Genomic DNA, 27,518 nt, shown 5'->3' with positions numbered 1-27,518 from the left:
AGTGAACCTAAAAATAATTGAAGATCGACATTTCTTTGATTAGACTGCCGTTTTTACGCATTTATAGAATATGCAATTGCGTAAAACATAGTGAAGCAAAAGTTTTACGCAAGGACAAACAAAGTTTTTGATCTATTTTTAACTGAACAAACTCGAACAAGCCTAAATTAGTGAAGTAAAGTTTTTTTCAATTCCGCTTTTCACAATATTGTATTCAAAAATGAAATTCTGTATATAAACAACCTTTGTTTACCTATAATAATTACGTTAATCATACTACTTTGTACATTAATCGTGCCAAAAAAAGAAATCTTCTAAACCACTTTTTTTATAATACAAATAAAAATAGGAAAAACAGAGAAACGTAGAAATGTACAGTAATATCATGTATTCAGAGTATGCAGCGATTAATACGACTGATTAGTATCGATACTCCGCGTGTCCGTATATACACTGTCATACACTGTTGAACAAAATAATCGTCCATTTCCACGTCACTCCAGCTTCTTCCTATCTATGCTACGCTGTTCCGCGGTGTAAAACACAGCGCGGAAAATTCTAAAAATACTTTACTGTTATTCAAGTTCGAAAGTTAATTAAGAAACATTCAATGCACTTTCTATGTTTTGAATTTTAACAGAACAATAAAACTGTTCTGTTATAAACGTCAAAGAAATTTGTGCAGATTGAAATTTTGAAATAGAGCGTTACTGGCAGAATATGATTGCTCTACAATCCGTGTCACAGAACATCGTAGGATAGACGGGAATGCTCTTTTCGTAATGCCTCCTGAAAAGCTGGAGTGGGGTAGACTTTACTTGGTTTGTGAAATGTACATTTGTCTACGCGGCATTTCAATCCTACGTGGCAAAACAGGAGTAATTGTTTTATAACTTTAATCTTTCGAGTCGATATGTAGATAACAGGTAGGCGTTTCTTATAAAAAATGAATATGTGACAATTAAACCATGTAATTGAATTAATTCTTCCGCTTATAATACTTATATTTTTTTAATACGTTTTTTACGAAAAACTAACTGTAATCGTATATTTTTAAAGGTGTCCAGTAATTTTATGTAAAATTTTCAATTATTTGTTAACGTTATAGCCTGTATAGGTACATGGCAATGCAGTGATAGTATTAAAAAAATTACAAATTGTATTGTTGAACTAACGAGCCATCATGCTAGTTGACATTGTTTGTAACATCTATCCTCCTCATTTTGCAGAGTAAAGCTAATTGTGAATCTGTGTTCTTATAAACACATTTTGATTAAAACAGTAAAGAGTAATGCAACAGAAGCGGAAAAAATTAAGCACAATGAGGGCATTAATTCTTGTTGGTGGATATGGAACTAGATTAAGACCACTTACATTAAGTAGACCTAAACCTTTGGTAGAGTTTGCTAATAAACCAATGCTTTTGCATCAAATAGAGGCTTTGGTACGTTATTATGTTTTTACATAATACTTATATGTTCTAAGAATTAATGATTATAATTTTGTACCTCAGGTAGAAACAGGTGTGACAGAGGTAATATTAGCTGTATCATATCGTGCAGAAGAAATGGAAACACATTTGGGTGAAGAGGCAAAGAAATTAGGTGTACGTTTAATTTTTTCCCATGAACCAGAACCCCTTGGTACTGCAGGACCACTTGCACTTGTACATGACCTATTGTCTTCAGGGGATGAGCCATTTTTTGTTCTAAATTCTGATATTATTTGTGAATTTCCATTTAAACAACTTCTTGATTTCCATAAAAATCATGGTACAGAAGGGACAATAATTGTGACTAAAGTGGAAGAACCATCAAAGTATGGTGTAGTTGTTTATGCAGATGATGGTAAAATAAAAAGTTTTGTGGAAAAACCACAGGAATTCATCTCCAATAAAATTAATGCAGGTGTTGTCTCTTTATCATTGAGTCACAAAATTAATATAATTACTAGATATTCTTGTTGGAAAAGATATAGCAGAACCATAGAAACTGTAAGAAATTTGCTACATCTTTTCCAATGAGGTTACGTACCTGTAATTGTACTAAGATCTTTTAGGCATGTATATATTCAATCCAAGTGTGTTGAAAAGAATAGAACTAAAACCTACTAGTATAGAAAAAGAAGTCTTTCCATTAATGGCTCATGATGGAGAATTGTTTGCCATGGAATTAACAGGATTTTGGATGGATGTAGGGCAACCAAAAGATTTCCTTAAAGGTATGCACTTCGATGACATCATTGTTTCACATGCAAATAATGTGTTTGTACTTCATCTCCTTTATCTATGGTTTATGCAGGAATGAGTATGTATCTAACATCTTTGAGACAAAAATCTCCAGAGAAGTTATACTCTGGTCCAGGTGTTGTGGGCAATGTATTAATAGATGAAACAGCAAAGATTGGCAAAGACTGTAGGATAGGACCTAACGTCACAATCGGTCCTGGTGTTATATTATCCGACGGATGCTGCATTAAACGTAGCACCATTCTTAAATCGGCCATAATAAAAGAGCACGCATGGCTGGACGGGTAAGTTTTATCATCCACATTATGGTGCCATTAGTGTAGGCTCCATGCTTGTAACGTTGTTCTGATATACTGTGCTAGATGTATCGTTGGCTGGAGAAGCGTCGTAGGCCGTTGGGTACGAATGGAAGGTACAACGGTACTTGGTGAAGATGTAATCGTTAAAGATGAATTATACATCAACGGAGGCCAAGTGTTACCTCACAAGAGTATTTCCAACTCTGTGCCAGAACCGCAAATAATCATGTGATCAAAAACAATACTTCGAAGTACTTTCACCGCGGAACACGATAACTGACCAAACAGTGCGATCTCTAAAGAGAACATTTTTTATCAGCTTTTTACATTGTATGTCAATTAGCATTCAATATTTATATTAATTCGTAATGTTTTTACATTTACAATTTAAATTAACTTTATCGGTAGTCCTCGTACCACTATTGCAGCCGCGGTCATATATTGAGAACAGACATCTTTCGACTTTGCTACCGCTCTCAACATTTCTGGTTCTACGGGCACGTTTTCTGTGCACTCTTCTCTATTTCTCAGAAACTCTAATGGTGAGAAATTTTATTGAAATTAATCAGAGAATTATAAATAAAATCTAGACAATTTGTTATACTAACTGAGAGTTCCCGCGCACCACATATTAATGTCAACGTCGGCCCATGATCTGTTCAATTGCGATGGTATCCAGTTACTAATGAAATTGGCAGTCATCTTATCAATGTCAGCGTCAGTGACTTCCCACAACATACCAAGTACGCAAGGACTGAAAATAAAATACCAAATACTTCTGATTTTTTTCATACTTCATATTGAATGCAACAACTGTTCCAGCTTATAATTTACTACCTGCTAGCTATTAAATACTGATTCGAAACACCGTATGGTGGATAACGTCCTCCTACCGTAAGTAGTTTTACGCTACTACAACCAAACAGTAAAACAATTGATTTTACCCGGAGTCTTTCAATTTGTTCACCAGGTAAGTACTGTATTCCATTGCCATGACCATTATACATTAGTATGTCGTGATTAACTAAAGCATCTTCGAATACTTCTTCGTCTGGTTTGACGCTGTACCAACTTCTCCAATTTGGTAACCAGTAATCAATAAAAAGTTTCATGCGTTTCTCCATTTTAGCTAAATTACCAGACGGATTAACTATACACGTACCCATGTCCTTTCTAACTTTAATTATCTTACAACCATTCTCCATCGAACTCTCGTGTTCTTTGAATAAAGCGTACGCAATATGAAACGACGGAAAACGCGTAACAGGATGACATTTTATAATTTCCATTGATTCAAAGGGTATGTAATCCATATGCTAAAAAGATATTCAACTATTATAGGAATTCTAGATAATTCGTGCCATGTGTTATGTCTTATGTGGAACAATCTGGTAAACTTACTTCATCGACAATTAAAACTAATGTTTTCCTAACTGCATCCTTCATTTCCTGAATAGATGACAATTTTCCATATATAGACAATATAACATTATCTGCCAGTTTTTCGTAACCGGAAAGCACATACTTTACCGCACGTGCTATTTCTTCTCGTGTAAGAAAACAAGCAGACAGTGCTACCTTTTTTAATAACCACTTGCGTCGCATTGATATATTCTTACTGTGGAATGCAAGGTAATCAAATATACTGGTCATTGAAATGTATATAAATAAAAAATTTTACTCACCGTTTTTTGTTGTCTAATATCAATTTATCAATCATTTGAACAATGTTTGTTACTAAATCATCTTTGTCTATAGGGTCTGCCATAAATAGGATTCTCCACTCTCTTAACCATTTGTATTCTAAAGCTTGTATTGCTGTCTTAAATATATGCACATACATTAATGTATATTACATATGTACCTGTGTGTGTATATATACACAGAAATCATGAAATGACAATCAAATCATCGTTGTTCTAAATACCTTCATATTAGTATTTTGTCGACCACGCATTTTCCAATATAATTCATTGTTCGCATAAGTAGCCGCAAGTTCTGATCTATTGGTAGAAAGTATCCTCTGAATCTCCAGACAAACATCGTAAGAGGAATGCAATTCTGGCTTTGGTAGTGTTATACACAAAGGTTCTATCTCTTCTGTCCCTGGTGGTAATACAGTAATGTGTATCTCATGCATAGTATTTGACATAGACTTTTGATATTCGGTGATACATGAAGGATTATATTGACCAGTCACTTGAATCATGTACCATTCTGTATACAAAATAAAAGTATTATAGTAATAAACATAACTAAGACCCATTACACCACACATATTCATATTACATATTTTACCTTTGGGCAGATCAAAGAGTTTTGCCTTTAAATTCTTAACATTATTTACATTGTTTACATTGAACTCAACATACGAAGATTTCAGTCCACAGACCTGTTCTGTATTCAGTACTGTCTCTCTCAGCTTTGTTTTCAAGCATCTGTGTAATATTTGTTGACGAAGTATCACTGCATGCGATTCAATTAAATGACATATAGCTTCGAGTTCGTTACCCATCTGTAAAAAATACATAATAATTTATCAACAATATTATGTTAATGCGTCAAAAATATGTACCTTTAAGTAACAGATTGCTAGCATTTTATTTAAATTCGAGTATTCGACGTTTCCTACGTCGCATCTTGCATTCAAGAGCAATCTTTCAGCATCACTTTTTACATTTTCCAACGAATCGTCCCCAGTAACGTTTGACAATTCTTCAAGCTTGTCATTACTGAAATGACACTCATGAAGTATTTGAAGAATTTCATCCATATTATTATGTAATATTTCACTTTTCACATAATTCTAATCTTATTTTGTTTTGTACTTCACAATGTCAATTGTACGGTAACTGTTATCTTGAAAGATTCAAATTGAAACTGACCCTATTATGGTACGAATACCAACCTAATGACTCAGGTTAAGTTAGGAAATGGCCCCCTTTTTTTTAAAAACCGAAAACGCTTAATCGTATACTTAGAAACGTTCTGCGGTTAAAAAATTATACCACGCTTTTAAAAATATAAAATTTAATATACTTGTTACGCGAAAATAAAAATTTTTATTTGCTAATTGATGAAAATATTGAAAGTCCAGATGGCGCTTCAAAATAATGTTCTAACGAATAGAATACATTGTGAAAATACAGTACACAAATTGCGATTAAGACTTTATTCCAATAGTTCAATATTATTTGTAGAATTTCTTTGAATTCATATTGTGAATCAATAATTGTGTGACATTTGTACTTAATATTTCATTTCATAAGATGTAACACGTGTCAAAAATATTTCCTAACGCCATCTACTTATAGCAAACTCGTATTACTACAATAACTAGAAAATTTAAAAAATACCAGTCGAACAACGATATCATCAGTTTAGGGAAATTCAACAGATAATTTAACATTGTTAACAGAAATATTTGGTCGTAATTCACGTAGTTTTCTCTAACTTTTATTGAATTTTCATGTTCACAAAATTTATGTAAATGCATTTGTCAAAATCTGAATATTGACATAATTGTGTCATATTCATGTATAAGTATTAGATATTTTATCATGTAGTTAAGAGCATCGTAATCAACTTTTCTTATACTCAACAGTTACTAAGACTTCTTATAAATCTATCTATCCTTTCAATTCTTATCTTATTTATCTTACAATTTTATATACGTGTATGTACGTACGACAACACATCGGTCCCTGATGCGTTTTTCTCTACACGACCGGTATAAAAATTTCTTTAGAACTTTTACAAATTCTTACAATCTAGATAGTAGTATTAAATCACAGAAAAATAAAGCATATATCCACGCGATTAATCATAGATTTGTTATCAAGTAGAAAGATATAGACTGTAATCTCATTGCTATAAAAAAGGCGAATTGTATCTAGTCCCATTAATTCAATACGTAGGGGCCTTCGAATGATTGGCCTTGTACGTGATTCAAGTTTTCTCCCGCGTACGATAATAAAGGAGATACTTCTACGTCATTCGTAACACTTGTTGCTCCTGCATTTAGTAACCATTTTTTATGGAGCTTAAGTACATCGTTGCGCGCAGTACTTGGGCAATACTGACCAGCGGTATCGGAGTTTTTAAGAGGACTAAAATCTTCCTCGCGAATTCCCTCCCAGACAGCCAATCGTTTCGCAAATTTGAACACATCGAATACAAATTTTTCTATTTTAATACCATTCGGAGATGTAGGAATTTGTTTCTGCCCATCCACATCTATATATGGAATTTTCTTCTTGGCGGCGTGCAGTTCCATTTCCTTTTCATGCTGATTACCAACCGCGCATAGGAAATCCACGGTGAAATAATGATCGCATATATTCGCAGCGTTATAAACCAACCGTCCATTGTCAGAACGCAATTCAGCCGTTTCTTTTGAAATTTCACTATATTCGACGACCCGATAACTATTCTCGACCTAGAATAATGACAATAACGTAAGAACATATACTTCCAAACGATAATTTATAAACGACTGCAATTATTAATAGATATACTTTGCACACAACTCCCACTGGTTCGGCCGGTGATGATTTTTCGATCACCTTAACGCCACAATCCGTTGACGTCGACAAACAGTATCCTAGGAAAATCGGATCGGCTACTTTTATCAAAATGTTATCGACCGAATGAACATGAACGCTACGAATTCCACGTTGTATCATGTGGTCCAATATTCCTTGCACTTTTAAAGCTCGATACAATCCTCCATTACCATCTGGCGCTTTAGAAATTCTATGCTTCTCATCCAAAACGATTTTCCCTTCAAGGGTGAAACATGGTAGCATACCTTGCTCGAATGCTTTAACATTTTCATCTTTTAAATTGAAATAATCATTATCACGGAGGAAATCCAGAGTGGTACCATGGGTGGCTTTGCTGGTCAATATGTACCTAATAAAAGACAATGATCATCAGTTAATCCAGAATATATTTATATTATACTAAAGCATGCAAAAGTATTTTCATTCAAATAACATTCTTTTCTGATAATGATGGAATAATAATATATAATAGAAGGCCATTGAAAATAATGGAAATGATACAACTGCTAAACAAATTATTTCCTACAAAATTTTCTCCTATTTTAATGTCAATAACATCGGATCAAGACTGATATTGGTCCAACATGTATACATACCAAGTAATTTCTCCTCTTTTTCCACATTCTTCTTCCGCCATATTTTGCAAACGAAGTATTCTTTCTGCTTGGAATTGAAAGAGGGTTTTACCAGATGGCAATCGAACATTGTACATGCCCTTAGGATAAGATACACCTAGCCTGGTACCTTGACCCCCAGCCAGTAGCACTACAGCTACCTTACCATTAGCTATCTCTTCTAATCCCAGTTTTTTATACATCTTCAACTGTTCTTCATCTGTCGTTTTGACAGACGCAATACTGTCTTCCGGTATAGGTGACACCTTGTCATCTAACATTCTTTCATGCATAGAAGAGGATGTCTGTATACTTCTCTCATAGTAGGATATCACCTCGTTAAGATTCAACTCTGTTATGTCCTGGCGAAGTTCTTCTCTCTCTTTCGCGGACAATTGGTCCCAGAATCTTAACAGATGTTCCTGTTTGCAGGTGGCAAGATCCCTCCTCAGAGCTTCCATGTTTGCGGCCGTTTGACAATCGGGACTGCGGTTCCAGCTGCTATCCGTTTATCGTAACGCTGCCTTTATCATGAACGTTATAAGCGTTCTTCGTGGCACGTGTCTGCGTCGAGTTTGTAAAGGAGCATCGGTGAGAATGTATTTAATACGTGTCGAGCAACAGGTATCCCGTCGGAGCTGGTAACCTAGCCCGGCTCATAGGCAGAGCGGGGTGTACCTTCACTTTCACGATTCCACGTAGCACGTCCGATTCGATTTCTCTTATCGGCCCCTCTCGCCCTTCCAGCCTCTCAACCGATTCTCCTTTTCTTTTCCAGTACATTTCGCGTCTACGAACGCGTCTTGTCGATCGTGAAAAACCATGTTCTCGTTCATTTCTCCGTGTTTTGATCGGAGACGTCGTGACTGTAAACTTTCCACTCAGACGCTTGTCATCGCTGGCTTCTGTAACCGTCTGTCGATAAAACGCATCGAATCAAAATTATCATAAATAATTCTGTATTTTTACGAGAATAATGCAAGGACAATTTCTACGTTTCATTGATAACGGTTGGGAGTGAAAAGTGAAAGGTTGTAAGGCGAGGCAGGACGGTCTTGCATTCCAACCATGTTACGCTAAAATATTTCGGAGCGTGACATTTATGCCAATAATGTGACAATTTCCATCCAAGGAACTTGAACTACTTTGGCTATTTACTCATAATTAGACTGCGGATTTTAGGCATTTACAGTATACATATGAATATATACATATAGCGAAAACTTTAATAAATGTTTAATAAGCTATTTATATATGTTATTGAAAGGTAACATTAAAAAGTACATATATATATATATATACATAATTGAATTACACGAAATTACTGGAGACAGTTGATTATTTTATAATACTACTCGTGTTTCTAAATACAGAGCGTAAAAAGAGAATTAACGGTATAGAATTTTTCATCTTGTTCATATTCTATACAAACGCAATGCGTTGAAGTAGTATCACGATTCCTTTTAATACAGCTTCATCGGAAGAAAAAATGTACGGTAATGGGTCGACACATGATATAAAATTTAAAAATGTATCACCAATCAAGACAAACTAGACACAGACTAGCAGCATTAAGTTGCGTGACTGTTTAGACGTTTCGTAAAAATCTTCTATTTTATATGGACACGCATCCATCAGCAACACAACATACAAACAACCGTTTTCTTGCTATACTCGTTTTATTTTTTCGAATTACAACGTTAAGTACGGTCAACGACTAAATTGACGCGCGAATTCAATTCGCCAATGCGCGTTTGACTTTAGTAATAGATCGCGACATACGGTGGCGCTTGAAATTCTCCTGTTACAATTCAATGCAACACAGACGTGATCTCAACATTTCGTTTAAGTTACACGCGTGTTTGCCTGTGACTTACGAAGAGACATCATGTTGTACGTGGCCAAATAACATTTCTCTTACAATGCCGCGGCAAATATTACGGCTGTAACGACAAGTTAAGCAGGGCGATGTGATATGTTTACGCGTTCGTGATAAAGTACTCGCCCGTTGTAAATGTATTTCGGTAAGTTATATTTACGGCTTATTCGTGTTACACACCCCTGAATGTATTGCTGACTCGTAGGATTTCTTTAAAAAAAAAATTCGTCATCAATTGTCATGCAAGTTGCACGACCGATCGATGTATTTATCGTGAAGTCTGTTCGGTCTCGTTCCGCGAACCATTCCTTCCTCTCTTACAAATTAACGAAATCTTTAACGGCAGATCTGCCTACGCTCCGATTATATGTCACCTATTTATCAGTGTCCTATTATTTCGTTTGATATTTATCTATTTGAATTGTGTACGCGGTCAGTATAGGTTAGGAAATACGTCCTTGAATTTCTGGGATATTTAAAACCTGCACACTGAAATGTTGTTCTTATCTTGAGATAACAAAACTGAGATAGAGGTTAGAGATCGTTGCAAGTTTTTTGTTTGGTAGTTTTATTTTACAGTAGGAAAAGGAAGTATTCATACACCATTGACTATTGCCTTCAATTCTTAATTTTATTTCCACTGTAACAGAAAGGTAGAAGTTATTCGAAGCAAATCATACCATGGGCACTCAGTTCCTAATATAGTTGGATGTAAATCATTTTATTAACATAGCATCATTGTAAATATAGCGTTGTTTATTCAAAGTTAAGGACAACGATAAACGAGTGCTTCCTTCTACCTCTGTATGCTTCTAATAAGATCATAATACTGTTAACATTTTTCTGACTAATGTCAAACCCTGTGATGTATTTTATTTAATGTGAAAATTTATATGATTCAGGTGCCAGGTGCCTAGCAAAATGGGCAAATTGTTGTCAAAAATCTTTGGCAACAAGGAAATGAGAATTCTTATGTTAGGATTGGATGCTGCTGGGAAAACTAGTATCCTTTACATGTATTCTTTTGTTTGCATAGGGTTTTCCAAAGAAGAAACAGCAATTTATAATGCTGTATTACATTTTGTATCAGTAATATTTTCTTAATTATGTATCAGCAATATTGTATAAACTTAAATTAGGACAGTCTGTAACAACTATACCAACTGTAGGATTCAATGTAGAAACAGTTACCTATAAGAATGTTAAGTTCAATGTTTGGGTAAGCCACACGTGGAATTTACTTCAGATGCTACAAATATCTTTCAATTATTTGGTCTCATAAGGAATTAACATTCTTTTAGGACGTTGGTGGACAAGATAAAATACGTCCGTTATGGCGTCATTATTATACAGGAACACAGGGACTTATTTTTGTAGTTGACTGTGCTGATAGAGATCGAATTGATGAAGCTCGTCAAGAACTTCATCGAATTATAAACGACAGAGAAATGCGCGATGCTATAATTTTAATATTTGCAAACAAGCAAGATCTTCCTGATGGTGAGCATCAGGATTTTTGAGAAAAATATTTCAAGGCTTTAGTTATGAACATTACGAAAATTATGTTATTGTTTCTAGCAATGAAACCACACGAAATACAAGAAAAGTTGGGTTTAACTAGGATACGAGACAGGAATTGGTATGTCCAACCGTCGTGTGCCACAACAGGGGACGGGCTTTACGAAGGTCTTACATGGCTAACCAGTAATCATAAATTATGAGCAAATATTTATTTTTCATCGATTAGCCGCATACCAACAATGTACGTTTGCTTTGTTCTTTCATTTTTTATTTATCATGTAGAGGCTCTGTAATGCAACTGACAATGATCACTGAGAACCATAAAGGGAAAAAAAAAGATCACTTTAAACGTACAGTGGCAAATGTAGGACAACCATTAATATCGAATGGTGCGTTTCAGTAATATTAATACTATATAAATAGAAATTTATCAAAGTACCAAAAGATATAGACTTTGTTACTAACTGTTTACTGAAGTCCATGAAAATAGTTAATTACAATATTAGATTAACATGTTCATCATTTTACCATAATTTATATATATGTATATGTATGTGCGCGTGCGTATCACATTATGGGATACTAATTGTAAGGAAGTATAAAAAAAAAAGAATTATAATGAGCCATTTATGGTATTAAGGGATGTATTAAGAGAAAACAGAAATACCTTTGCAACTTGTAATGACCATTAATCAATAATTGACTTTGGCTTGATAGCTTAAGTCGTCTGAGATGCATTAAGTTATAGCCTGAGATGCAAACATGAAATTGATACTTCATTGGTTGTCGTTGATGCTACATAAATATGTATCGCGTAATATTCGTATATATAATCTCATCGATATATATGATTAAATGTTCAAAGGGACGTACATTAATGGCTTGATATAACAATAGAATATTATTCATTGATAAACTGTTTTTTGAACCACACATTTAAAAGTATTTCCAAGGTTGCGTTTGTATTTCGATTTTGTGAGTGTCTTCCAATTCAGTCGTGTCTTATTAACGCATATCAAATGGCTTTCATTGTCAAATCATTTACATCTTTCTGTGTGTATCTAATTGGGGTTCGATTAAGTTGCATTATAGTGCATTTATATACACGCATACACATACAGAGTGATGGGGTTGTTTCATACGCACAATTATTGAGCCACAGGATTTAATACAGTACAACAGTTCTAATCTGTTAATTTTTACGAGCTCAAATTAAAATACCGAAAAAGGAACGGAAAAGTAAGAACAATGTTACTAATTACGTAACAGCATTAAATTTGCCAATATTTTAACAGTTAAGTAATTAAATAATGCAGAATTAGGATTAGATCGCAAGGAAAAGAGTCAGAACATGTTTACTGTGAGTCTCATGTTTTTGAAGAATAATATTCTGTAGAATAAGAACGATAACTGTATTTATCTATATTCGATATTACTTCAACAGAAACGAAAAGAACTTCATCGACGTTCAAGTTCCATTTTTACGAGCTTCATACTTACATAACAGAACACAATTGAGAACAGACTAATAATGGTATGTTACCCTTAAAATGAATCGCTACATCAACGTTTTAATTTGCATTCCACGATTACATTAAGGTATTAGGATTTTAACAGATTGTATTACTTTATACGAAATATCAGTAATGCTTTACATATATAAGTTTGTTAGATTCTTTTTCTCGGCATCTGAGTCAACTAACATTTAATTCTATAATGTTGGATGCTCGAATACGATTTCAGCTGATGAGTGCAGGTCATTCTGACTCAGGGTAAAAGACCCGAAGCATTCATTTATTAAACAAGATGTCATTTAACTACGACAGTGTAGATGCATCATTGTTTATGGGACAGTGATAAAAAACCGAGTTCTGAAAGGAGCAACTGTCAGAAACCAGTGGGTCAGTATGACCTAGCATTTGCTGGACGAGATTAAGGCTTATAATTAATGAAAAGTAATGTGCAAAGTAATTAGCTGATATTTATGGCCATGGAACAGGCTTTGGAAAAAGGAATGACGTACTACTTCTAGGCGTGTTTGTTAGTATTGAACAGTGCTCTATGGCTATACATTTTTATACTGTGTCATTACCATCAGTTTTGTGTTCATACGAAATATGTATTGTGTCATTTTTGTTTTCCTTCGTTTAGTTGTAAGCAAAATGAACGAGATATATGTGTAGCAAGAATAGCTTTTGTTGGAGATTAGTTGTTGTTAAACAGCACGTGTTTCATTGGTACGAAATGGTTGGCTAAGTTTAGCAATAAACTTCATCTGAATGAACGAGAGATAACTTATAATCGATGGAAATTTAAAGTTAAAGGAATTAAATGTGAAGTACGTCCAACGTAATTTTCAATAGATAGAATTTTCTGTTATTAATATAATAGTGTAATCGTAATTACACGTTGTTTTATCGTGGAAGACACGTCTTTGTAATTCGATATAGTTGTTATCAACAATTACTAAATTATAATTAATGGAAAACAGATTATTATTTGCATTGTGTGTTTCGAGTAATTGATTTTCATTTTACGATGGAACAGTTTTCGTGCAGGCATAATTTTTGTAAGAAATTTCTCGTAACCATAGAGTACACATTGCACTAACAAATCCCCAAAGCCTGAGATCTTATGAATCCTGCGAGCAAAAAAAAAAGAATTATTTATTCATAACGATTATTTTAATCATTTTCTTCTGAACGAGAAGGCGAGTTTGATCTAATAGCAATATATTTATTCATTCTCTTCGATATGAAATAACAAAAGCATTTATAGTCAAACTGTTAAATGTGCTAAACAAAATTAGTAGACGTATGCAAATTTCATAATTGTTATTACAACATACAACTTAACATAGTATTAATATGTAATATTGGCGAACGGAGTTATTGTCAAAGTAAGCATTTGGTATCGTCATGTTCTTCATTGTCATCCTCCATATTTTCTAACAGCTTATTTAAATAGGGGCCATTCAGACTGCAGGGCTCAATATAAAACGCTTTGGAGTAAGGAAGAAAATCAGCTGTTTCGAATAAATTGCCAGCGTTTCTTAACAATTACTCAATGGATCGTTCCTCATTTTATCAACAAAAAAAAATTGGTAGACTCAACGATATTTAACTTCTGTCATATACATAATTAAATCATTAAGAGAAAGCAAACAGCGTGGGCTCAGGAAGCATAAGCACATTTTCATCAACAATATAATTTCACTTCATTAACAGTGACGATCCACAAAGTTGAATACTGAGAAACGCTGACATCTACTATTAGCCAGAGAATTCTCCATGCACCTACATTCAAAAGAAGTAAATAGAAAACATTCTGCATATAGTCACAAAGTCTCGTTTAATATAGAAAAAGAAGAAATTGATTTTTCCGAATGAAAGACAATTACGCACGTTCATACAATGTATATCGTATATACCATTATTTTATATAAATTTTCCACGTGTAAAATTGTTGACTAAAAAGAAAAACAACGTGTCACTCACCACGCGATGAACATTAAAATATTTTTGTGAGTAGCTATTAGAGGTGCAATAGAATTTTTTGGTTTCTAGTACAAATAACGTATGATAAGCGTAATACTACAGTAAATATATGACATAGACAAATAACGATAATTTTTACAAAATTAGAAACTCATAAACCTGGAAAAAAAGATATGTACTTGTATATTATTATTATTACTATTATCATTATTTGTATAATAAAGACACCTTTAAATTATAAGAGCGTTTTCGCCAAAAACAGCGGAACACAATGTATTCGAACAAAATATTTGTAATTGCACCTGATATTTATAAATCTTTTTTAAAAATATACTACAAATTCGTCGCCGTTATCCAACTACTATACATTGCACTTGAAACGAAGACGATCGTATAGGTATAGGAATAACAGATTGTAGTTTTTCTTTGATCTACAAATTTCAACTACGAGAGAAGAGTAGTAAATCATCATCCTTTCAAATACATCGGAGTCGTAGTGTTTACAAAAAAAAAAAAATTAGTATATTATACACAATGGGACTCATAAATACGCGGGCAATGCTTTGAACAGTAATTCTACCAATTGAAAAATATTATTCTCCCAAGTATTCCCGTGTATTCTCAAATTATTATGTATATTTTACAACATCTATAAAAGTAAAATGTATACAAAATAAAATTACTTAATATCGTTTGCTTCTTTGACGACTAAAATGAAAAAACGCATAAGTCACGTATAAAATGATTTTCATACAGAAGTTTTGTTAAATATTTCATTTTCAAGTTTAAACCTAGTAGTCATGTTAATACTGTGATAAAGTGTATACCACTCCTATTATACAGAATTGAAAAATACATGCCTGTATTATTATATTGTTGCATAACGGTATCGTACAAATCCAATTACAGTTATAAATTCCCATATGAGATTCGGTTTAATTACACTAATTTCACTTACACGTTAACATTATGTATTTTCATGATACCAGACTCTTGATTTTGTATTACAATCTCATTCGTCAGATCTAATACAGTTTGCTATCAATGAACCCTAGTTTTCGTGCACTGAACAAAAGTAATTGTTATGAAAATTAGAGAGACACTAACTCAGACTGCTTGTTGATATAACGATACTTTTCCTTATTCTCGATTATTTACATGGAAATTTGTTTTTTAAGAAACCTGATGCTACATGTAGATAATAACGAATATAGACAGATCTTAGTGGTCACATTTTGTACCAGATTTAATCCAAAAAAAGGCTCATTTCGATCGTAAGCTTTCCTAGTAAAGAATTGGGCGTTCAAGCAGTTCCTATTTCGACGTGATCTTGATATATACTGTAATGGATAACTTGATGCTATCTGCCAGATCGTTGTTCTTCTATTACAGCTACCAATCGCTGTCGTGTTTTCTTATTATTTTGACACGCCGATGAAATTAATCCGATTAAATGCTTCACGGAATATTCCTATAAGTGAAACACCCCAAGTGATACACACGCCTGACTTAACGAATCGATATAATGTTTACACAAGTCTGTGAACTACCTTATGCTCTTTTATCCACTCTTCTAAACTATTCTCTGGTAGATAGTACGCCTTAATGTATATCTCGACGTATTCTCTGTGCGGCATTGGTCTCAGGGATGTTAACGTCTCAAACTTTGATTTCAGTTGCGTGAAGTCGAGCTGCATCAATGCTCTGCCTCCGTTCGAACACTTTTTGGCGTCAGCGAATCTATGGTAAACGTAAGCGTGATAATGGTAAATGGAAGTTTATGGAAGTGAACGATGTACGGAAAAATCGCATACCCTTCTACCATAGTGTGGGTTATGAGGTGTGCAACGTTTTCCCAAACAGCATTACACACATCGTTTGACAAAGGAAGAGAAGTTCCGATATTTTGCAGCCTTTCGTTTAAAATGTATATTTCCTGTAAGTTGAAAGATTTCGCAATATAAAGATGTCAGTGGAACTGGTATTTTTTATTTATAAACATGCAGACTGTCGCCGAATAGTTTGGAATTCCCTTCTACCTGAGTACATATAATCATCCTGTAAATATACCTGAAGTAACGCATCGATATAACCGCTATGTTGAGACATCACATCCGTTACTTCCCAATTAACTTTGTTCATTAAGTTTAAAATATTCGCAACGTCGAGCGCCTGTGACGCAACCGCCATGTATACAGGTTTTCTCAAGTCTATGGTCGACGCAATTGTTTGCATATAAAACTGATGAAGAAATCCTCGTTGCGGGCTGGATGCTATAAGGTGCTCTAAATATGGCTTTAAGCCTTCGTATTGTCGTCCTAAAAATATCAGAGATTCTACTGCTACTATACGCTCGGTCAAACCATGCAGTTGTTCTGGTTGTGTTAAGTTTACGATGGAAGAGAGTTGCGGCTGTCGGACTTTATTAGAATTTAATTTAACGGTATCCTCGGTACTGTTTTCATAAACGATTAAATTTTCCTTAATTCTTGCCAATGACAATTTCAGCTTCGGACTGTACAACGAATCGCTATTTATCATCTGAAGTAAATGAATATCTATTTATTATACGGTTCCTCGTACTTACAGTAAATCTTCGATGAGTGTTCGAAGGCTCCTCGGCACTGATAATGAGATGTCCCCAGGTGTAATGCTGACCTTTTAATGAGGTTTAGCGCAGTGATAGAGTTTGGAATTCTGCAGCCAATGATATTTGTTTCAACCGCATATAGCCATTAGTTTATGAAATATTTAATGTTAAGTGCCGAGAAGCCTATGAACACTCGTCGAGGATTTACTGTAATATGTTTACACTCGTATATCATTCCATGAACTTACAAGGTCTGCAGTAAAGAATAAATGTACCGTGTAGAAACACAGCTCATAAAACTGTATCATACTTTGTATAACGGTGACTGCGATCGAACGTAAGAGGCGAGACATCTGTAAATACTTTCCGCAGATACGTAATATACTTAACGTAGTGTTCGTAACCATGGGTCCAGATTGTTTCAGTTTGCATTTCTTTTTATTCGTCCTAATATGATCGGAATCGTCGACGTACTCGTGTTTTAATTCATCTGGGATATCATCGTCAGACTCATCGGAAAAGTACGCCCCTGGATTTTCCTAAGTATTATTAGAGAAACATACTGTCTTATCTTTTCAATTGTCGTACGCCATAATCGTTTTACATTAACTTCATGAAAGATCATACCTCATTGTTCACTAAGATATCCTCGTCCATAGTATCATCTAAACCTATGGAAAATGGAGACACACCTCCTTCCAAATATTTCTGTACCCATTCAATCCCCAACAAATTATCATTCTCACTAACATTTGAGTTGTCCAAGTTATTCCACACTTTACAAATACTAAGCGACGGGTTTAAACTTTTAAACTCCTGTAATTGCGTCGCTACAAAGTTCGACTTGACAGGACATAATTCCCATCCGTCGTTTTCTAAAAATATTCTGAGTTCATCTAGCCTGGATGCATGATAGTGGGAGAAATACGATAACGATTGTTTCCTTATGGATTCTTGTAAGTTTTCTGACTTAAAGCCACATAATTCCTCTCCGATCTCCATTAATCTGTGAACAGATGTTTATCGATACAGTTTACGTTCGATTCGGAGTGAAATTCATACCGATCTTTACCTGTTAACTATGCCTAGAACTTGAACAAACTGTTCAAACTTAATGTACGTTAAATCGGCATTCATTAAAAATATTGATATTTTCATTTCAACGTCGTGCCATATTCGAATCATACTGTTTCCTAATTTACGTTTCACGTACTCTTTACTAAAAGTCTCCTCTAAGTCTTTAGTAGCGGGGTCGAACTTAATTTTACTCTCTCGTGTGTTATGCCAATTTACCACCAAGTAGTAGGAGCTTAGTATCGTCCACAGTGATTTGCACAGTTCTGTTAGACATGCAATACAACTTTCGCGAGGAACTGATTGACAAAGCTGTTTATACTGTCTTTTCGTGTCTCCTCCCGCGTACGAATGAACAGCTGCAAAAGCAGTATTGTGAATCGCCGCTGTAAAATGCATATGCAACTGGTCCATTGCGGATTGAGTTTTTCCTAATAGAGAATAAGCTTCTTGTACAGACGTATATGTTTCTACGTTGAACTCTGTACACATCTTTGAAAGTGTAACATCCAGTGCTTCCTCTGCTTGTTCCAATATATCTTGCAATTTTCCAGTTAAAGCAGTAATACAATGAAAATGTTTATATGTCTGTGCAGCACTCTGGCACTCCAAAAGCAATGAGATTGCTCTAGGGTAATTTTTCTCATTTAGAAGTTCCTGCAATCGATCTCCTATACGTTGCTGTAAAATATTACGTACATTAGTTACAATGTTTATCAAGTTGATAAGTTCATTTCAACAAGAAATAACTAACCAATGTTTTAATAGTGTTCAAGTTATTCAATAATTCTTCCACAATTTGTCTCTTTTGATAATTCGCTAGAATTCCTAAGCTGGCTGTTGTAAATTGTTTCTCAGCTAATTTTAAGTCTGCCCTTCCCATTCTGCATATCTCTAATACATCTTGCAGCTGTTCTTGTATCAATAATATCTTCTCAAACTCCTTCTTACAAGCATTCTGTTTTTTTAAAATCAGTTGTAAAACCTTATTCGATACAACCTGATGTTGTTGTTTGAGCTTTTTATAACTTTTTTCTATCTCTTTGGAGTGTAACACTTTTGGCAATTTTTCTAGTTCGTGCCTACAAGAATCGAAATTGTGATCGGTGTTAAAATAAATTTCTTCTATAGATTTTAATATGTCTTCGTCGGTGATGGGTTCACTTTCCGTTGAGTGGTCAGCTTTTGATTGTATGTCTTCTGTTTTCTGTGAGTCTGGAGGATTAAGCAGGTCCAAATGTAATCCCATAATTGGGACTTTGGCTACATTCTGTGCAACAATAAAGAAAAAGATGTACACCTAAGTGTCATAGATTCCGCAGAAGTAATTTGTCAAGCTTTTGTGTTAAAGCTACAAAGAGTTAACCAATGAAACATAACCTGAAGTGAAAAAGCAAAGCAAAATTCGAAGAATTGCATTTACGACTCCATAGAATAATTAGGAAAATTTAATCGTAAAAATATCGACACGGTATCTATTCACCTGTTTATTAATGAGGCCAAGGAATTTAAATTTTAGATCCTCCATACTGTTGGTTGCTTCAACACTCTGACATATACATTTTTATCTGTTTACTCGATTTCTTGACGTATCTGTCAATGAAAATGTCATAGTAACAACATCAGCATTAGTTTCTTCTAATTATTTCATTAACTTCATTTTCGAGCTTGGCCAAATTTCTTTTAAACCCACTTTAAATGCATATGTATATAAATATTTTTCTCAGGTTATGCACGATATGAAGTTACCGCGGAAGTTCAGGTTCGTATCAATACATCGGTTTCTCAGATTTTACTGTAAACGGTAATATCATCTGTATTCATGATTGTGAATTGCATAAGAGAACAATAAAGATAATACCATTATTTCGAATATGTAATTAAGTTACAACGCAAGACGAGCGTATTTTGACGAATTTTATTTCATCAGGGGCAAGCAAAAAATTATTACGATATGTACATCCAGGTATTATAGATTCATTAAAAACTTTTTCAGCCAGTTAATGGCGAGTTCAAAATGTTGCAATAATGAAAAATGAATGTTTGTAAAACATAGGGCATGAAAACGTTAAATTTTTATTATAGATGAATTTCTTGACTGATCTTAAGAAATTTGGAGCCTCGACTAAAAACTACACGAAACAGATGCAAACAATAACTGTTCGTTTATATTCCCCTCGTACCTGTAAAGTTTCTTCAGGCTTCAAAATTAACTATGACTCTTTTTTTTTACCTTCTCGCAATCAAGGGCTGCTCATTTCGTCATTACGTAATATTGTAGCGGTCGGTATTGAGCAATCTGTCGATCAAAGCCGATCGACAGTGCGTATAGATCAGTCGTCGTTTAAAAAAAGAATGTAATGTTTGCAGCCAGATTGGTCTCTACGAGTCACGTTCAATATTTCGAGTTATCGATGTGCATGAATAATGCATAAAAATGCATGACACCGTGTACGACACAGTATCCATTTGTAACTAACGATGGGCATTCAAATTTATAAATTCCAAAATTCTTTTGATCGTTCAAATCAGTTCTAATTCACTAAAAAATTGAGAGATATTTAAACAAATATATCTATGACAAATATTCGTACAGTTTAAGTAAACGATAAAATTACAAAAGTATCACTTTACTATGTGTAGTACATTAATATAATTTATTATGTAAATATTACTACATTGCCTTAGTCGCAGACTCCATCAAAAATGAAAAAAAGGGCAGAATTTCCATTGTACAAGTCGAGAAACGAAGGAACAGTCGAGGTATAATTTCTAGGGGCTCAAGGTCGCTGGTCAATTCGATTAAACGCGAATTCCTCGAAATTCCAAAAAGGTACCCGTCATCCCGTGTCCCAAGGGTACCACACGCCAGGATATTCTGCCCGCGTATTCCTGTCGCGGCGTAAACGGAACATTACGATAAACAAAAGTTACGCACGAGTAACAGGAGGGTTGAAATCGATGATACTTCAGTCAGAGAAGGGTTGCGTGGGTGTTCCAGGGCAGAAGATTTAATCTCGGTGGTGGCGATTGGTCGTATCCAGCGAGACCTACGATCCGATTGGCGGACGGTGTTCCTACGCGCGTCCCCGCCATCCCATGGTCGTGCTGTCCCCGAGAGTGGGGATCGCAATACATACTTAGCATGGCAGGTACGACACGTATGTACGCAGATGTGTTCGCAGTGCCTGTGCACCCTGTCACGCGTCAGCCACTCGGTGGCTGTGAAACGAGAGAAAGCTAAAGAAAGTGTGGTGGCGAACGGTCCTAGTCGTATTATCCTCGAAGGGGGTCGAAGTTCGAGCACGAGGATCGCCTCGATAACCATTCAAGACCGTATCTCCCCGAGGAACGTCAAGGCTCGTGGTGATCGCTCGGTGCTGTCTGGTAGAGGGTAGTTCGCGAACAGACATCCTTACCGTCCCAATAAACACGTTAACTCGATCCTCGAGAGAGTAGTCAACTGTTCGCCGGCTGAGAATGGTCCAGAGGTTCTGCACCAGCGTGGCTGCGCTTAGCCTCGCCCTGAGTGCCTGCGTTGTTTTTCCGCGTGCTGTCATGGCGATCGACTTGAGCCGATTTTACGGTCATTTCAACTCGAAGCGAACAGGTAAGTGATCACGGCTGATTCGACAGTATAATCGGAAAATCGAAATTCGAACGAATCGAGTTCGACCTCGACTCTCCGTCGTGGAACGATGAATCCTTGCTCGAATTCTTTTCATGACAAGATTTCCGATAGTTGGTCAATTTGAATTTTCGATAGTTTCTGTAGATCGATAACATTGGTTCGAAAATCGAAATTCGAACGAATCGAGTTCGACCTCGACATTCCGTCGTAGAACGATGAATCGTTGCTCGAATTCTTTTCATGACAAGATTTCCGATAGTCGGTCAATTTGAATTTTCGATGGTTTCTGTAAATCGATAACATTGGTTCGAATAATCGATTTAAAACGATTACACGTTAGACGGAATTGAATCTCGATCGTGTGCGCCCTTTCGAATTTCGAGGATCCAGTTAGAAGGACACGGGCGCAACAGCGAGATGTGCAAACCGTAAAATGTTGTATATACATTGTAATCTTTATAAAATTTATCGTGCCGATGGTAGCAGCGTTGTTTAAGTGGCAATTTCTATCCACACGTGGTTTACTCAGTATGTCACGGTTCGTCTTCGTGATAGGCTGTTTCGTAGTTTATTCGTCGTGACGAGCAGAACGTTGTCCGTTTCGTCGGTGTGCGACGGAATTGGATCGCTTTTAACCAATAAACGTCACTTAAAGGGTAAATTCCTTGAAGCAATAAACAGCCGTTCCGTGTAACGAGTAAAATTCGAATCGGTTTCTTTGTCGACTGGGCTCGGCCGTTTCTTTGATTTAATTTGTGAATTAATTGGTATAGAAGCCGCGAACAGGAGCCAGCCCGGCAATTAAATTACTGTTGATTAGATGATAGTCGTAGGAAAACACGGCACCAATGTCGCGTGTAAAAGATCGTGCTCTCCCCCTTTAATATTGCTCGGTCAATATCAGCCACGTTGCCGACCACTAATAATCGCCGTCTATGTATGCTAACTTGGGCATTGCCACTTACCACACATGTATGCATATACACGCGTCACGTAAGCTCACCTTATTCACGCATCACGCTTAGAGTCGTGCACGCACACCAGACACGAAATATAATACCTATCTATAAACATGTATAAATATGTAACGCACATACATGTACGAATACAATATGTTAGGCAATTATGAACCACGCATGGATCATGTACGCGCATAGAACAATTACATGGATATATTTTAAGGTAAACTCGGAACTTTAAAGAGAGAACAGTCCGGGGATCAACAAAGGTTATGTTATCATGAAAGTATAAGAAACTGATTTCCCGACAATTGCAGTCTATAAAGTATTCTCCTTTTAAATTAGGTTTCTTTTTTGACCAATTCTGAAGTTTTTTTATTTTATTGGTACCAAAGATTTGTTTGAGTCCGACTTTTGTTGGCTATACTACCTTACTGTATTGTGACCTTCAAGCATCATAAACGCACCGCACACTAAATGATTAATTTCGCCATTAATGTTTTTACATTTTTGTTTGTTTTTACATGTTATACACTGTATACTCCGTGTATTATAGGAGATCCTTGTCGCCCCTACGAACCGTTCAAGTGTCCAGGCGATAATATATGTATCTCCATTCAATACCTCTGCGACGGAGCTCCGGATTGCCAAGATGGATATGACGAGGACTCGCGACTCTGCACAGCCGGTAATTTTCCGTTGTGATATAGTTATTACACGGTAAACGATTTTGTTTTTTTTTTGTAATTGCAAATCGATCATTTTATACGTAAGAGAGTAATGTTCCGCCTGTTGCTTCCTTCTGTAAGAATGATGATGATGCACCGAGTGACCATCAGAGAGCAGTCTAGAAAAGATGTGTAATAACGCGTAACGAGAGAATAGGCACAAAGTTACAAGGAAGTTTTCACGTTGACACGAGGATATTGAGCTTGGAGTATGTATTGTCGATGGCTGATTTATGCTCGTCCGCTACTACTGTCGACTCTGTCCGCTCCCAAGGCTCTCGAATCAGTGGGTCAAACTATCGGTCGTGGTCACGAGCATCGATTTTCGGGCTTGGAAATTGAAAAATTGTCTCGTGACGTCCGTAATAGCCTTGTAGGAATTTTGATTATTGAAAAAAACGACGACGGACGTTGCATTATTGAATAGAATCGTTACTTACGTTTACGTAGAATAAGAAATTTCAACGGATTGAAAGTTTGGAACGGGTCGTTTTGTTTTTACACGTTTCAGCGAAAAGACCGCCGGTCGAGGAGACCGCGAGTTTCCTACAGTCGCTCTTAGCGAGCCACGGTCCTAATTATCTGGAGAAATTGTTCGGGACCAAAGCGCGGGACACGTTGAAACCTCTCGGCGGAGTGAACAAGGTGGCTATAGCACTATCCGGTAAGTGAACCTCTGTTTATGTACTTACAAGTTCCAATAATTCTAAATCAAAACAAAAAACGTTCGCAGGTACGATAAACTTGAAAGCCCAGATGAAGAAAATCGATGGCGTATTAGAGAAAATTGAACACTTTGTCGCTATAAGCTGAGAATACTTAAGCTGCATTTACACTATATAACAAAAGAGTGTTATATAACAAATTGTTATAGAACTTTGTTATACTTGTTACCAAAGTGTATCTGTTGGACAAGTTTGTATAAAATTTCGCATCTCATTATTAATAACGGCGTTACACTTGACGGATAACATGTAACTTGCTATGTAACACGAAAAATGTTATGTAACATTTTCTATACTTGTTACCAAAGTGTATCTGTTGGACAAGTTTGTATAAAATTTCGCATCTCATTATTAATGTAACACGAAAAATGTTATGTAACATTTTTCTTTCTGTTCGTCTAACAAGTTTTACAACTTTGCTGTATAACTCGTTATGCTATATAGTGTAGACGTAGCTTTATGGTCGAATGACAAGGAATCACATCACTGTCACGATGCCTCTCAATGATTCATATTGCTATCAGGACTAGAGTTTTTACTTTTCTAGAAATTTTCGTCTGTCTCATATATACATCGATATCTTATGAAGTCACAACTCTAATCGGGACTCACGTCCCTAATAAATCCCAATGGTACAAGCATTTAGAGATGCTCGGTTTATTGTCCTGTTAACATCACAAATGATGCAGGGATGTTGTATCGACATTAGCATCAGAATTGGCCTGAATGTACATGAAAAGTAGTACATATTTAATGGTGTTCTTTATCGATAATTCATCGCCGGTTCGACCGTATTCAATCATCGTCGTTTGATTTATGCTTGTAGAATCACAGACGATCGAGGACTTCGGCGCAGCATTGCACCTGATGCGGGCCGATCTGGAACATCTGCGTTCGGTATTCATGGCGGTGGAGAACGGTGATCTGGGTATGTTGAAGTCCATCGGGATCAAGGACTCGGAACTAGGGGACGTGAAATTCTTCCTGGAGAAGCTAGTGAAAACTGGATTCCTTGACTGAACGGTCATCCGTCCAGGATTACACCGCGTCGGCATTATCACACGTTGGCTGTATCGTATTACAATCGCACTGTTCTGTTGCTTCGTGTTCCGGTTCCTTGACGACGGATCATCAGCTTGGCGAAACGATCGCCGCCATCTACTATACCTTTCTACCTCTCGGCCATCAATTATCCCACCGCGCTCGTTTCCTTTTCTCTCGCTTCCTTTCGATGTCTTCTCTTCTCTATTCTCTTGCTTTTTCCAACGAACACACCGATAAGCACCGAGATCTTATAAGTCCCGGAAGATATATTGTACTTGTTCGTTGTCGCCGAGAGGGCACGGGAGTGCTGAACGTTTAAACTTTCCTCGGCGAAATGTCAAGGGTCGGCGAGCTCTTTGTATATCTGTACGCGCGCGGCTTTATCGACGCGTCTCGCCTCGCTGTTTCCTCTTAGGCCTACTGTCCACTAAAGCGTCTCGTCGCAGGACGCTTCCATGTAACGACCAATGTAAAACAATGGACGTGTGTCCACACACGCTTCAACGTCGCGTTTTCGTCGCTGCATGTGTCGCTGGGCGTATAGAAAGACGCAAAATTATCATTTGTCTTTGAGTGTAAAATATGTCGGCCGTGAAATTCGTACAGATTGTTGAAAATTTACCCATAAAATATAAAAAACAGAAATATAGCCATATTTGTACATGGCTAACACAACATCGCATTTTAGTGTCTTGTTTTTGGATTAGCGGAGGTACCAAACGCACTAAATTCTTGCACGTATTTTTATTCATTCTATAGAAAGAATGAAATACATGATCATCTTCCGCTAATCCTAGCGCAGCAACAAATAGTCTACAATTTATATTCTTTTCTATGTAAGGATGTAACTAATATCTTTTCCGACTTTAACGCCGTCGAATATAATTATATAAGGCGATAACATCCTCTTCGTCGTTCGACATCTTTGCGAATGAGGAAAATGAAGCTTTCTGTACGCTTTCTTTACGCTTTCACTACGCTCAAGTGGACAGAAACTCAAGCGTAGCGTAATCATCATGTTGTACGCTACGCTGACGTGTCTATGACGAGACGCCTTAGTGGACAGTAGGCCTCAGTTGTGTCGCGACGCTTTATGTTATCCCTTCCCCCTATTGCGAGTGTCGAATCCGAAAGAGATAGAAACGAGTAACACGAGAGTCGAGGGACCAGACGAATGCGTTATCGGTCAGAAATATGGCGGCCCTGTGTCTGATTATTATCGAGAACGAAACCACTCGTCGAAAAATGATCAAAGTTAATCGAGTTAATGATCAAAGTAGGCTTTCTTGTTCCGTTATAAATGTTCTGATGTATCGTAATTGTTGTGTATCCTGTACAGAAAAGATTATCTGTAATGTTTCGAGACACGAGACCGGTACCATTTTCTGACTAAGGAACAGCAGTCGCGACGAACGGTGTTCCGGCATGACAAAAGATAATAACCGAAGTGGTTCCATATTTTTGGCCGGTAGGGTGTAATCTATGAATGTTCGAGTATAAGAGCTTAGTAATTACCAGCTCGATTAATTATATTTCGCCTGGGTTCGTCGGTAGACTATCTATTCAAGCTGGCACGCAGCATACGATCGATATTAATTAACGTCGGTCGTTCCCGTGGCTGGTATGGTTTTGTAACATGCAATCGAGATCGGTAACGCGTTGTCTGGTCAGTTTTAGAACGCTTGATAACGGATTCGTGTAACATAGAATTGGAAAATGAATTTCGACGGTTTCTACGCATTAAATACGGGTCAGGTGATCGACTGTTATTCGAATATAAGTGCAGTTTAGAAAATACAGTCGACCGCACAGATTGATCAGCTTGAACTTGATTCTCGATCGAATTCGATGTTTCCATCGGGCTCCCATGCGTTCTTCTCTCGTTTATTATTAGGAGATTGCAGATGTCGATTCACAGTTGTTTTTAAATCAACGTACAAACAGTTAGGATTTAATAAGAAATATATATCAAATATGCATACACTGGCATTTAGTAGAAGAAACAAGAAATATTAATGAAAAAGGGGTTTGAAATTAATAAACGTGTAAAGGAATGACATTCTATGTTAAAAAAAAGAATTGTTTCACGTATTTCTGTACACATTACAAGTACATAGACATCTGCAATCTACTCGTTGACGAAG

At 36.1% G+C, this 27,518-nt stretch overlaps 6 protein-coding genes across 7 annotated transcripts; 3 read left to right on the top strand and 3 right to left on the bottom strand.

The window, feature by feature from the left end:
* Positions 1-816: 816 nt before the first annotated feature.
* On the top strand, positions 817-2,782 carry LOC107192543 (mannose-1-phosphate guanyltransferase beta). Its single transcript, XM_015581827.1, has 6 exons — positions 817-926; positions 1,230-1,444; positions 1,514-1,907; positions 2,059-2,220; positions 2,301-2,532; positions 2,611-2,782. The coding sequence occupies exons 2-6, from the start codon at positions 1,292-1,294 to the stop codon at positions 2,777-2,779; spliced, it is 1,110 nt and encodes a 369-aa protein (XP_015437313.1). The 5' UTR covers positions 817-926; positions 1,230-1,291; the 3' UTR covers positions 2,780-2,782.
* Positions 2,783-2,917: 135 nt separating this feature from the next.
* Positions 2,918-5,320, bottom strand: LOC107192542 (separin). The gene is made up of 8 exons (XM_015581826.1): positions 5,123-5,320; positions 4,846-5,062; positions 4,475-4,764; positions 4,233-4,369; positions 3,949-4,165; positions 3,385-3,863; positions 3,156-3,301; positions 2,918-3,083 (listed from the first exon to the last, which is right to left on the bottom strand). Exons 1-8 carry the CDS (start codon positions 5,318-5,320, stop codon positions 2,935-2,937), a joined length of 1,833 nt encoding a protein of 610 aa, XP_015437312.1. The 3' UTR covers positions 2,918-2,934.
* A 1,128-nt stretch (positions 5,321-6,448) lies between these two features.
* LOC107192521 (UDP-N-acetylhexosamine pyrophosphorylase) lies at positions 6,449-8,409 on the bottom strand. Its single transcript, XM_015581801.1, has 3 exons — positions 7,709-8,409; positions 7,065-7,461; positions 6,449-6,985 (listed from the first exon to the last, which is right to left on the bottom strand). Exons 1-3 carry the CDS (start codon positions 8,185-8,187, stop codon positions 6,449-6,451), a joined length of 1,413 nt encoding a protein of 470 aa, XP_015437287.1. The 5' UTR covers positions 8,188-8,409.
* A 1,189-nt stretch (positions 8,410-9,598) lies between these two features.
* LOC107192547 (ADP-ribosylation factor 6) lies at positions 9,599-11,491 on the top strand. Of its 2 annotated transcripts, XM_015581830.1 has the most exons (5): positions 9,599-9,750; positions 10,508-10,608; positions 10,721-10,824; positions 10,907-11,105; positions 11,184-11,491. In XM_015581830.1, exons 2-5 carry the CDS (start codon positions 10,527-10,529, stop codon positions 11,324-11,326), a joined length of 528 nt encoding a protein of 175 aa, XP_015437316.1. In that variant the 5' UTR covers positions 9,599-9,750; positions 10,508-10,526; the 3' UTR covers positions 11,327-11,491. The 2 variants fall into 2 exon arrangements, with proteins under 2 accessions (XP_015437316.1, XP_015437317.1); XM_015581831.1 differs by lacking the exon at positions 9,599-9,750 and having other exon boundaries at positions 10,514-10,608; positions 10,750-10,824.
* Positions 11,492-15,678: 4,187 nt separating this feature from the next.
* LOC107192571 (syndetin) lies at positions 15,679-19,889 on the bottom strand. The gene is made up of 9 exons (XM_015581862.1): positions 19,771-19,889; positions 19,042-19,557; positions 18,286-18,968; positions 17,841-18,219; positions 17,462-17,752; positions 16,694-17,164; positions 16,438-16,559; positions 16,174-16,363; positions 15,679-16,094 (listed from the first exon to the last, which is right to left on the bottom strand). The coding sequence occupies exons 1-9, from the start codon at positions 19,813-19,815 to the stop codon at positions 15,984-15,986; spliced, it is 2,808 nt and encodes a 935-aa protein (XP_015437348.1). The 5' UTR covers positions 19,816-19,889; the 3' UTR covers positions 15,679-15,983.
* A 1,817-nt stretch (positions 19,890-21,706) lies between these two features.
* On the top strand, positions 21,707-25,609 carry LOC107192601 (prohormone-4). Its single transcript, XM_015581897.1, has 4 exons — positions 21,707-21,897; positions 23,434-23,565; positions 24,117-24,269; positions 25,157-25,609. The coding sequence occupies exons 1-4, from the start codon at positions 21,768-21,770 to the stop codon at positions 25,348-25,350; spliced, it is 609 nt and encodes a 202-aa protein (XP_015437383.1). The 5' UTR covers positions 21,707-21,767; the 3' UTR covers positions 25,351-25,609.
* Positions 25,610-27,518: the final 1,909 nt, after the last annotated feature.

This window comes from Dufourea novaeangliae, unplaced genomic scaffold (assembly GCF_001272555.1).
Source record: "Dufourea novaeangliae isolate 0120121106 unplaced genomic scaffold, ASM127255v1 scaffold355, whole genome shotgun sequence".
NCBI classification, from domain to species: domain Eukaryota; kingdom Metazoa; phylum Arthropoda; class Insecta; order Hymenoptera; family Halictidae; genus Dufourea; species Dufourea novaeangliae.
The sequence above is the reverse complement of the archived record's forward strand: the minus strand, read 5'-3'. Positions and strand labels throughout refer to the sequence as shown.

Bases quoted from the DNA above. Each gene is read 5' to 3' on its own strand.
- LOC107192542 (XM_015581826.1), bottom strand. From the start codon at position 5,320: ATGGATGAAATTCTTCAAATACTTCATGAGTGTCATTTCAGTAATGAC. The intron at 4,765-4,845 runs GTAAAATATGTA...TTTTGTATACAG, and splicing joins ACTCTTTGATCTGCCCAAAG to AATGGTACATGATTCAAGTG. The intron at 4,370-4,474 runs GTATTTAGAACA...CATATATTTAAG, and splicing joins GACAAAATACTAATATGAAG to ACAGCAATACAAGCTTTAGA.
- LOC107192571 (XM_015581862.1), bottom strand. From the start codon at position 19,815: ATGGAGGATCTAAAATTTAAATTCCTTGGCCTCATTAATAAACAG. The intron at 18,220-18,285 runs GTAAAGATCGGT...ATCTGTTCACAG, and splicing joins GTTCTAGGCATAGTTAACAG to ATTAATGGAGATCGGAGAGG. The intron at 16,095-16,173 runs GTAGTTCACAGA...TTTCACTTATAG, and splicing joins AGTGGATAAAAGAGCATAAG to GAATATTCCGTGAAGCATTT.
- LOC107192521 (XM_015581801.1), bottom strand. From the start codon at position 8,187: ATGGAAGCTCTGAGGAGGGATCTTGCCACCTGCAAACAGGAACATCTG. The intron at 7,462-7,708 runs GTATGTATACAT...GTCTTTTATTAG, and splicing joins AAAAGAGGAGAAATTACTTG to GTACATATTGACCAGCAAAG. The intron at 6,986-7,064 runs GTATATCTATTA...TCATTATTCTAG, and splicing joins CAGTGGGAGTTGTGTGCAAA to GTCGAGAATAGTTATCGGGT.
- LOC107192601 (XM_015581897.1), top strand. From the start codon at position 21,768: ATGGTCCAGAGGTTCTGCACCAGCGTGGCTGCGCTTAGCCTCGCCCTG. The intron at 21,898-23,433 runs GTAAGTGATCAC...CGTGTATTATAG, and splicing joins TTTCAACTCGAAGCGAACAG to GAGATCCTTGTCGCCCCTAC. The intron at 24,270-25,156 runs GTAAGTGAACCT...TTATGCTTGTAG, and splicing joins GGTGGCTATAGCACTATCCG to AATCACAGACGATCGAGGAC.
- LOC107192543 (XM_015581827.1), top strand. From the start codon at position 1,292: ATGCAACAGAAGCGGAAAAAATTAAGCACAATGAGGGCATTAATTCTT. The intron at 1,908-2,058 runs GTGTTGTCTCTT...AAGATCTTTTAG, and splicing joins CTCCAATAAAATTAATGCAG to GCATGTATATATTCAATCCA. The intron at 2,533-2,610 runs GTAAGTTTTATC...ATACTGTGCTAG, and splicing joins GAGCACGCATGGCTGGACGG to ATGTATCGTTGGCTGGAGAA.
- LOC107192547 (XM_015581830.1), top strand. From the start codon at position 10,527: ATGGGCAAATTGTTGTCAAAAATCTTTGGCAACAAGGAAATGAGAATT. The intron at 10,609-10,720 runs GTATCCTTTACA...ATTATGTATCAG, and splicing joins GGATGCTGCTGGGAAAACTA to CAATATTGTATAAACTTAAA. The intron at 10,825-10,906 runs GTAAGCCACACG...ACATTCTTTTAG, and splicing joins ATGTTAAGTTCAATGTTTGG to GACGTTGGTGGACAAGATAA.